At 38.3% G+C, this 11,520-nt stretch overlaps 2 protein-coding genes across 2 annotated transcripts; both read left to right on the forward strand.

The window, feature by feature from the left end:
* The first annotated feature begins 4,538 nt into the window (after positions 1-4,538).
* LOC121944160 (leukotriene B4 receptor 1-like) lies at positions 4,539-6,003 on the forward strand. Its single transcript, XM_042487866.2, has one exon. It carries the CDS (start codon positions 4,539-4,541, stop codon positions 5,574-5,576), a length of 1,038 nt encoding a protein of 345 aa, XP_042343800.2. The 3' UTR covers positions 5,577-6,003.
* A 352-nt stretch (positions 6,004-6,355) lies between these two features.
* On the forward strand, positions 6,356-9,350 carry LOC121945206 (leukotriene B4 receptor 1). Its single transcript, XM_042489273.2, has one exon. The coding sequence runs from the start codon at positions 6,417-6,419 to the stop codon at positions 7,491-7,493; it is 1,077 nt and encodes a 358-aa protein (XP_042345207.1). The 5' UTR covers positions 6,356-6,416; the 3' UTR covers positions 7,494-9,350.
* Positions 9,351-11,520: the final 2,170 nt, after the last annotated feature.

The following is an 11,520-nucleotide window of genomic DNA, read 5'->3' on the forward strand; positions in this document are numbered from 1 at the left end:
AAAAAATTAGAAATGTGCTAAAATCTGAGAAAGACCCAAAAATTCAAGAAATATCATTCAAGTAATATGCTCAAATCCGAGAAATGTCCTAAAATCCTGGAAAAATCCTAAAATTCGAGAATCAATCTGAGATATAAAATAAAATCACAGAAATACCCTAAAATCCAAGAAACATCCTAAAAATCCTAGAAACATCCTAAAAACCTGGAAATATGTATGGGGCTGCTGCAACTGGCCCCTGACCTCTTGCTATTTTGCAAAAGTGGCCCCCAAGTTATGTCCCACAGTGTCAGATTTTTGCCATCAGCTTTGTTCTCCCTATAAGCTTACCAGACATTTTATACCTTGTCCACTTCCATCTTACTCCAGTGTGCTCTTTAATCCAGATCTTGTTAGCTCTAATGTTTTAATTTCCTTTTCATGTCCTATCTTTTTTATGTAGAGGCTATTTCCTGCAACTAAGGCACTGCTCTGAAGAACTACTATTTATCACAGTAGGGGGTGGCTTCGGGTGCGACTTTGTTGTTGTCTTTTTTGTTTGTTTGTTTTTGTTTTTGTTTTTGTTTTAATATTATGACCTTCCATGCATGGTGCTACAAATAGGCTACTTTCCTTAAGCCTCCCCGAGTGACTGGGGCAAAATGCATGACCTACATATACACAATAAATAACTTCATCATTTCTGTGTGATGAATGGTGTGATTTTTGACATTTTTAAAGACAACATGCCTGTGAAACCCACTTGCTGAGAGTATTTCATAAACTGTGGCCATTTGATTTTGAATGTTATTTGAAGTGCCTCCCCCATTCTCAACTTTGTGGCTGTGGAACTGCAATTGCTGTATACCTGCTATTTGATTTTTCGATTCATCAGTAAAAACCTACACAGTCTTTACATTTACTTTAAATATCTAACTTTTTTCCTCTTTCTTTATTGAGAACTTGGTAATTACAGACAAACAAGGCATGTTCATCAAATAGCTTCTCTCTCAGGTTTAGCAAGAACGACAACAATTAATACAAATAAAACACAAACATAAAATACAAACAAAAACATATGTTATAATGAAATCAACTTAAGAACTTTCCTTTCTTTAACACATTTCAGTGACTTACTTAAGAGTTTAAGTTCTTTCCTCAAATGGTGTAAACTGGGTTTATTCTTGAAGTATCTACACTTATGTATATAAAAAAATTATCCCCAATAACAAGACAACATCAAGAACAACATCCATGTTCTTAATGTTAATACAAACGCTTTATTTGTCAGTCTTTATTGCCAATGGTGAGGGCTAAATCTCCCTGCAGCCAGCACTGCATATCACAAAGAGTACATGGTAGAAACGCACATTCCAAACTTTCAATTTCACTTTCACAATACGTATAAGTATTCACACAAAAATTTCATCTCAGTCTAAAGAATTCATTTGTTGGCTAAATCTCTTTTAAAGTTTTGAAGTTCACCTCTTAGGTGAAAGTGGTAATGAATTATATATTTTACTTTAATTGTTAAACTGTCCAAATTGAATTCCCTGAGAATATAATTTTGTTTTACTGGGTTGGGGAAACATACCTCTAATATAAAGTTTCTAATAACTCCATTGGTACATTTATTATCAAAAAAACGTCAAACCCTTCAATGGGAAGCACAAGAGAGACCTTAGGGTACAGAGTGTATTATTTAACCATACATCTCAGAGAAAATGGTTTAGCTTTTATCAGTCTATAGTCCTAATATAACTAGAAAACTCATTGACTAAATCAGTATATTTATGCCTTGCCCTAATTGAAAGCAATTCCATATTCCCTGGTTTATTGTCAAGTTGGTTTTCACATTGCAGTATGAGGATTGGTGCTTATCATAAAAATGAGGGAAAATAACATTACAATAACAGAAAGTATAGCAAAAACCAAAAAAAGAAGAAAAGTGCAATACAAATATTTTTAAAATGTTCCAAAAAATATGTTATGTTTATCTGAATAGAAATGAAGGTGCTGTGTAGTTTTTAAAAGTGGAAACAGAAGCAATCAATATTGATTTATACTTTCAATTTTACATCAAAATTATGTTTGTAAATCATGACAAGGTCAGTTTTCAACCACACACACCTTCAAGAGGAATTCATAAATACATTGAATGAGCAAGATGGAGCACTAACATTAATTTATTTAAACCATAAGCTGTTATAGCAGAGCGCCTTCCATTTTAAAGTGGGTCATAGATTACTTAAAGAGAAACTGAAAGTATTGTCAACTTCTGTAGCTCTAGTCTATACTGTAAGATGGATAGGGAAACACTGATCTTCAAATCAAAGTCGTATAAATGGAACAAGCCTATAAGCAAATGACCGATACTTCAGGCTTGACTACATACAGAACACACAGTAACTGTGATAAACAATGGAGGGTATGGAATACTGCAGACTGTGTCCTGTACTCAGATAACGTCTGAATGTATCAGTGAAACGGCAAGTGATGGTAATAATTAACTGTTCAGATGCTTGCAATTCCAACCACAAATGGAGTTGACAGAGCATCCAGAGTTAAGGTGTGTTGTTACAGATGTAAATGCAAAGGTTGAGCAAATTGACTTGACTTTAAAAAAAAAAACACTGGAAGAGGGCAGTCAACAACTTATCCCAAAAATTAGAAATAAATCAGTAAAACATATACATATGCAACATAAACAACATACAAGAAAATCACCTGAAAATCAGTAAAAAGGGAAATAAAAAATGTTTTAAAAAACAAAACACCCAAACAACAAGGAAATTACCTGAAAAAAAGTGCTTTAAAAAGATTATTATGTTACATAACCTTAAATATGTAATTATAATAATTATAATTAAAGTTTTCTGGAAAACTTCCCCTAGCTTTTTAAAAATAATTTCCTAAATGTACCAATTTCTTGCAATTTGTGAAACATTTCATGGATTTGCTCATTGCCTTTTTGCCAGTGTTTGTGAAAGACATAGCACCTATTTGCTCAGGGTTCAAAGGTTTAAAGTTGCCTCAAAGCAGCACAAAAAAACGTGATGTCGATCCCAACTTTAAAGGTTTATTGTGTATCACGTCATGGATGACTGCAGAGAGGCATATAGCTATTGTTCATCAGCTAGTCTCTTCCTGGGAAATTGGATACATTTTTTAGGTAGCAATGTAATAAATACAGAAGCTACAATCTTCTTTATGAGGGCCACAAGCCAGTTGTCCAAGAAACTCTTACCTTGCTTCCACAGAAGAGAAACAGAAAGTTCTTTGATACAGAAACTTATTATGATTAAATATAGATAATGCAGTTACTTAACAAACCATGAACACAGAAGAGAAACAGAAGAGGTGGAAACTCCAGCAACACGTGTAGTATGTTGACTAAAGAAACATGTTTCGATTTGTGACCTCCATTATGAGGGCCACAAGCCAAGTTATGCAAGAAACTCTTACCTTACTTCCACAGAAGAGAGACAGAAAGTTCTTCAAAATTAAGGATTCATTTTTTTCTTTCCCCTCTACTGCATCTCAGTTGTAGGTGAAGTTGTGCCAGCAAGTCTCATTTTGCTTTGACAGAAGAGAGACAGACAGCCTTTCCCAGCTCGCAATGTACACCCTGGGCAGGAAGCCAAGTTATCAAAGGGCTGACACACAGAGACAGACAGCCAGTCACACTGACGGGCAATTAAAAGTTACCAAATAACCCAAGGTGCATGTCTTTGGACTGTGAGAGGAAGCCAGAGAAAACCCATGCTGACACGGGTCGGTTTGAACCTGGAACACTCTTGCTGTGAGGTGACCAACCACAGCACCACCTTGCTGCCCAGAGATCGTGCCAATATTTTTTAATTGTCCCACTGACCACACCATACTGAACTGATTAGTTTGTGTCTTCGGACAAACAGCAACCCAAGCTAAGTATGCATTGTACTGCCCCATTTCCACCAAGCAGTCAGTGGATGGTACCAGTAGAACCATCTCTTTCTGTTTTTTGTCACCCCTCTGTTGGGTACCTAGAGCCACATTTGCACCATAAACTTTCAATATGGTACCTTTAGAACCAAAAGTAACCCCTTGGACATGGAACCTTTTGAATGCAGCTTGAATGCAGTTGTAACTGTTAACATGTAGGTAGAGTAGGTTTTATTTACCCATTATTAATTATTTTCACTTGTGGACTAATACTGTATACTTAATTAAAATTAAAAATGGTTTGCATGGGTTTTATTTACCACCCCCCAAAACGTATTTTTTTACAGCATGCACCTTGCTAGTAGGTGAAGTTTTGCCGGAAATCCTCCCCCTGCTTCCACAGAAGAGAAACAAAAAATGATTTGGAGTGACAGTAAATCATCTGTCTTTTAATTAAACACCTCCAGAAACTTGTCCTTTCCATGACACAATATCACATCCGTAAGTCCCAAAATGGTCCTGTGGCAAACCTCCCTCCTGTTCAATTTGTCCATAAAGGGAAGTAAAGCCTTTTTTTTTACAGCACTTAGTTTGTCTTTTCATGCAGACGGCACAGTTGCACACATACTTAAAGCATGAACCACTCAGCTGAGCTGTTGCCTTCAGAGGAAATGGCACCTAAGGAGTTTGACGATGGGACAGTGGTGGTGGCGGCTTGCGTGATCCTGGGCCTGTCCTTCCTGGTAGGAGCTCCTGGAAACCTGCTGGTGATATGGACGATCCTTAGACATGTCAAGAAGCGTTCCCACACTGTGGTGCTCATCTTAAACCTGGCTGCTGCAGACCTGCTGGTCCTCATCACCCTGCCTATGTGGATCTACTCTCTGGTGCACACCTGGGTGTTTGGAGGGGCTGTCTGTATGGCTTTGATGTACATCATCCGTGTGTGCATGTTCGGCAGTATCTTCTTCATTACCCTCATGAGTGTGGAACGCTATTTAGCCATCTGTCATCCCTTTGTGATGATGGGCTTGAAAACCAAGAGCGTGATGAAAAGTTGTCTTGTAGTACTTTTGTGGCTCCTTGCTTTGCTTCTAGGATTGCCTGCTGTACTGACTGAATCTTTGGATGAAAGCTATGGCAATCAGCAGTGTTTTATCAAGGAATTTAACTCTAACACTCAAGAAATCATCTTGTCATGTCTGGATATTATGGGGGGCTTTATAGTTCCTTTCATTATTGTTAGTATGTGCTACTGCCTGGTAGCAGCCAAGCTCAGGAAAAAGACTTTCAACTCCAAACAGAAATCTATAGCTCTTGTGGGGGCTGTGGTGATAGCCTTCTCACTGTGCTGGTTGCCTCATCATATCATTAACATAATTAATGTGGTTTGTATCATAGAATTGGAACACGAATGTGTGCCACAGAGTGTTGTCTACAGCTCCGGTGCCCTTGTTTTCATCAGCAGTTCAGTGAATCCTGTATTATACACCTTCTTTGCAAGAAACTTACGTGGGAATCTGGCAAAGTCGCGGCTGGTTTGTCTCTTCCAGGAAAAGGTGGCTCACACCAACAAACTCAGGGATCTGGTAGTGCAGCCGCATACTGGCCAGAGGGCAGCAAATACAACGGAAGAGCTGATCTCTGACTCTGAAAAAAAACTGAATCCCTGAAACTGTGATGATGAGAAGCGTGACGTTTGTCTTCTGCAATTAATTAAGAGACTATGCTTTTTTTCTTTTTTTTTATAAAGGCCTATATGTGGGATCTCAGCCAAAATAATGCTGTCAATGGTGACATGTTGTCATTTTTATCATTAATCTTTATTATCTTGTCTTTGTTTCACTTTTACCTTTGGATGTCATTGCAAGCTAACATATGATCATAGTCGTTTTGTGTTTCTCAGTTTTGTTGATAACTATTGCTGTATAGTAGAAAAATGAAATATGTCCCTGTGTTGTGTAATGTGTTTTGTGTCATACAAGAGCTGACATGGAAAATTTAAGAAGAATTACTTTTAGGTCAGTGCTCTTGTAAAACTGCTACAAAAATGTATTTATCTTTTTTTTTAAATTAAAATGTATTTAATATTATTTTATCATTTTGATTTAACACAAAACAACTTATTGCCTCTTTGGAGAAAATATATATATAGTAATAGCTGTTAGTTTTTTTGGAAAAAGGCCAAAAGAAAATGTCCATAGTATAAAATGTATTCACAATTCTTTCCAAACAAAACTATAATATTTTAAACTGAATGTGGAGAAGTTATTCCCCATAACCAATATTCACCCTCTGAGACCCATCATAGACCCATCATTTTTTGATCATTGACCTGAGGTGAAAAATGGACCACTGACGCATGCATGAATCACCTCTCTGGGTCTCAAATAGCCCTGTGAGGAAACCCCTTTCCTGTGCTGTCTATTTGTAAGGGGAAGTGAAGACTTGCTTGTGCAGCACTTTGTTTTTCTTTTCATGCAGACGCCACTGTCAGCACATACACTTGCAGCATGAACCTCTCAGCTGAGCTGTCTCCTTCAGAGGAAATGGCCCCTGAGGAGTTTGACGGCGGAACAGCAGTGGCTTGTGTGATCCTGGGCCTGTCTTTCCTTGTAGGAGCACCAGGGAACCTGCTAGTGATCTGGACGATCCTGAGACACGTGAAGCAGCGTTCCCACACTGTGGTGCTCATCTTACACTTGGCTGTCGCAGACCTTCTGGTCCTCATCACCCTGCCTGTATGGATCTACTCTCTGGCCCGCCACTGGGTGTTTGGGGAAGCCTCCTGCAAAGCCATGGTGTTCATGATAAACGGCTGTATGTATAGCAGTGTTTTCCTCATCACCCTCATGAGTGTGGAGCGCTTTGTGGCTGTTCGATATCCCTTTGCCTCAGCTGGCTGGAAGAGGAAAAAAGCTTTGAATAAAGTTCTGCTGGCTCTGTGGACGGCAGCTTTCTTGTTCAGCATACCCGTCATCCCAACTCAGGTTGTAGGGATGGAGTCTGGTGAGGAGCACTGTCGCTACCGCCTCTACACTTCTGTGATCCAGGAGCTGGTGTGTGTGCTGCTCGAGACACTGGTGGGCTACATATTACCCTTCTCCATCCTCGTGGTTTGCTATGGCTGCCTGTGTAGCCGCATTACTCAGATGACCTTCAAGTCCAAGCGCAAGTCCACAGTCCTGATTGCCAGTGTTGTGGTTGTGTTTGCCATTTGCTGGACGCCTCATCACATGGGAAATGTCCTCTCTATCATCATCCTGGCCACTGAACCTGACACTGCAGATAATCTGGAGAGCATCAGGAGCACCATGACCTTCATTGCTGGAGCCATGGTCTTCATCAGCAGCACTGCTAACCCCATTCTCTACATGTTTGCGGCTCGCTCCTTCAGGAGCTCCCTGCGTGACACGGGCATCCAGAAGCTTTTCCGCCATATCTCCAGCACCTCCCCAGGTGAGGGCAATAAAGAGTTGTCCTTTGTGTCCAAGAGACAGAGCAATCAGACCAACAGTTCTCAGTGTCTAAATGAGTCAAAAGACCAAATGGACATATTAATAAAAATGTGTGAAAATAATTCATCATGATATAGAAAATGCATGGAGTGTATAGATTTACATGTGCATATTGTATACTATGTTTCTTAATGCCTGAAATGAAGCTCATTTTATATGAAATTAGGACACAGATAAACAGGAAGTTTCAGAGTTCATCCGTGCAATACTTGTGCAACTTTGTAAATGACCTGTTTTACATGTTTCTTTTTTAAATAGTGAACATATATTTATAAATGTCTTATATTTTATGTATTCCATATAGTATTCATAAATAGTACAATAAATAATTATATATGCATGAAACGTGTCTCAATGTAAAGCTTTTGTAAACAAACTTTTTTATTTTTATCATTATCTGGTTGATTCCAAAAAAGGGAAAAGGGAAAGATTTTAATTATGTAATTGATTTGGGTCAAGATTTTCTTTTTTTATTGCCTGTAAGTGTGGGAACATGATGAGACAGAGCACAGTAGGTTTGCATCTGGTAATCCTGTGGTTGTGTCTACCACTTCTTAATTTTTTGCTGTTGTCACAAAGATGTATTTCACTTTAGCTTTTGCTGTTTTCATGAAGTTAGGGACTGTACTTTATTAGAGTAGGGGACTGGCTGGGGTGTAACTTCATCGTTTATTTATTTTTTTAATATCTTGACCTTTACCGGAACTACAAACATTTTTCCTTGAGCTTCCCCAAGTGACTGGGGATAAATGCATGATGCACCCTCTATATTTCACAGTTTGTGGCAATGATAAAAGATGTGATTTTGGAGAGTATCAAAGAAAGTATACTTTTCAAATCCCACTTGTAGGTTTTAAGGTTATGAGGGTATTAAAAATAAATACAAAATGCAACCATTTAAAGTTGAATGTCCCTCCCCTACGCAAAATCCAAAAACATAATTCCCTCCTCAGTGTTTAAAAAGTATCTGAAGTTCCTCCCCTATTTTGCACCACCTGCTTCACTCTCAAAAATAATTAAAATTCCCCTAAGACTTTAAGTATTTCTAAATCTTGCCGTTTCATTCTGTGCTGGAAACTATAACATCTCTGATACAGTCTGATAGTGAATTAATTTAACAAAACTGGTGTTTCTGTGTTGATATCATCTAATGCATTTTCTTTATAATAGAATCCATAGTGTACTGCTATTGTAAAAATGTCTTACACTCATGACAAATTAGCTAGCAATTGTCCTGGTGTCCCACTACAGACAACAGTCATGCGTTCGACTTCCTCTCAATGAAACGATTGCAAAATGAAAAACTGCATGTTCCCTTTGTCAAGCAGCAAAAAGCGGAATCATGTCTTAATGTTTGTCACAGTACTATAAAACTCAAACTCGCACTTTTAAATGAGAGATTTCAGCGTCAGCTTATTTTCTGATATTTTTAAACATGTACGTCAGTCAGAGGTTTTTAATTTACCCTTACCATATTGGGTTTGTGTGTTGCCATGATTACACAATACTGCTCTCATCAACTGGCACAACCAGTAGATGGCAGTGGCAGTGGGTTTTTAATAACGGAGTTTTGACATCATTTCAGTGTGGTTTTATAAGAATATTTTTAGGTATGTATATGTTTTCTATCCAAGTGAAGGTCATGATGAGATTCTTAGTTTGCTGCCTTGCTTCATACACTTCACAACATTTATAGCCTTTGTATTGACACAGTGGAAAGTGAAAAGACCCATTTTCATATATTTTATGTGTGTAGAAATGTAGGAATTCCACCCTGCATCTGACTCGGCAATATCAGTTTCACTTTGACTGGATGTTATTCCATACTAATGATTTTCCCACGGGTGTTATTTGTATGCTGTGTTAATACAATGAGATGGATCATTGTGAAAATGATTTGAGCTGACTTCAATAAACCCACTGACAGTGCTCAACGTCACCTTGATTGCTTTAAATACTAATGAATCAGGATTACTTTAAATGTGACGGTGGAAAATTACAAAGGGCAAAGGGTGTGACACAAAAATATGTGTCAAACGAAGTCACACAAGAAAGCGTAGCTGACTGAGACACGCTGGATCTTTTCTCACAGAATGAGGAAGCAACATGTATGAGATAACATCAGCAGTGTGTATGTGTACCTGCTGCCTTTTATTATGAATATATTCCTAAATATGAACTGCACTTTTTAATGTCATCAGCACTTTTTTATCATCTGAATTATTATTTTTTTAGTTTTTTTTAAATAAAATATTATTGCATACAAGGGTGAAAAATAATGCAGACACACGTACCCCTGGTATAAAACATACTGTAAAAGATCACCTTTTTCCTTTAAAATCAACCTCATATGAGCATTTACATTATCTTGTAACCAGATAACTGTTGTCTTTGTCAATGTAACCCATACTACCCCAAGCTACAAGTACACCACAGGACAGGGCCTGCCAAAGGGATAACTGAGCCATGAATCTTGGCTATCCCCAAAGTTCACTCTTTTTGTCACTGGCTGGTTAGAAGAGCTGCAGACGCTTCACACCACGTGATACTACAGTGAATACCAAAGCAAAGTTATTCTCTGGGTACACTAGCGGCTCTTATATTGCCTTCTCAATTGTACAACTCTTTTTTTCACAAGTTCCACCTGCTGAAACAAAGACTTAACATGACATTTTGGTGCCACAGAGGGACAACTGTTATGCAGTCTATGTGATGTCATGAAGATAAATGCTCTTTGCTGTTGTCGTGGGAGAATACCTTTATGTGTCTAAGATTTCAGCTGAAGATTTTCCACATCAACCGATCTGACTGGTTTAGCTGGAAAGACAGATTCCTCATGAGGAAGGAGACATTGGGAATTACTCAGATGGATGGTTTAAACAAGTAAAAAGGAGGTGAAGAGACAAAAAGCCTTGCATTCATAAAAGTCTGTTGGCCCATAGCAAGCAGAGGTGGGAATGTCAGGAGCAACAAAACATGGCATTCTGGGAACAGGGCCAAAGACTGGTAAAAACTCAGGCAGGCCAGTAAGGACCCGTGAAGCTATTGAAAACTAGATTTGTTGCTCTTTGAAGGTGCCAGGTTTTATTTCAATATGAAAGCTGCTCAGACACGCAAAAGAGTGTGAGACTTCATATATGTGACCAGTCAATAATGTACAGTGACAGCTGGTTATAGCCCATATCACAGCGTGAGTGTGAAGCAGCACTGCAGCATGATGTTTTTCCATCATAATGGACACTTTCCATTATGTACAGGCTGATTCATACTGTTATATGTCCCTTTTGTCTCTCTGTCTGCACACGTTTGTTTCTTTTCTTTTGTTTCTTTCTTTCAATTCTTTACTTTCTTATCCTCTGTCCTTCCTTCATTCACTTCTACCTTTTACTAATACTGCCTTACCATAAACAAACAAAGACTAAGTAAATGGAAATCAAGGCAAATGACAATGATAGCACTACAGCATTCACAACCTTTCAACAACTTTACACATGTGGTTTACATTAGCCTGATATGTGCCAATGGATTACTGAATGTGGCCACCAGGCAGAGGCCCAGGGGCCCAAAGTGTCAGGGCCCCCCTGGCCTTCATCTGCAAAATGTCACTCATATTACAATTCATGGAGAGACACAAAAAGACTGCAAAGTGAAAGAAAAAGACAACAAAAAGATGCAAACGAACTGCAATGAGACATAAAATAGCCTAACCCTGCAAAAATGGGCAAAACAATCACAACGAGACACAAAACGACTACAAAGAGACACAACACAACCTACAAAGAGATGCGAACAAACTGTATGGGACCACAAATGCACTACAAAAATGGACAAACAACTGCAAAGAGACAAAAAATGACTCGAAAGAGGCACACAATGACCAAAATTAGACACAAAAGTACCTCAAAGAAACACAAAACCACAAAACATTTCATACCCCAAAACAACCCAAAGTGCTTTACAGATTAATCAAGTCAAAGTTCATTATAGCCCAGTCACAAAGCATGCCCCAACAGGCTGAACACATAGTAATTTCAATTTAATTTTAATTTGATCTATAATGTCCAGTATCACAAATCATAATTCAGCTTCAGAAGGCTGT

This window comes from Plectropomus leopardus, chromosome 1 (genome assembly GCF_026936395.1).
Source record: "Plectropomus leopardus strain MGB_pleo_1.0 chromosome 1, ASM2693639v1, whole genome shotgun sequence".
NCBI lineage: Eukaryota > Metazoa > Chordata > Actinopteri > Perciformes > Serranidae > Plectropomus > Plectropomus leopardus.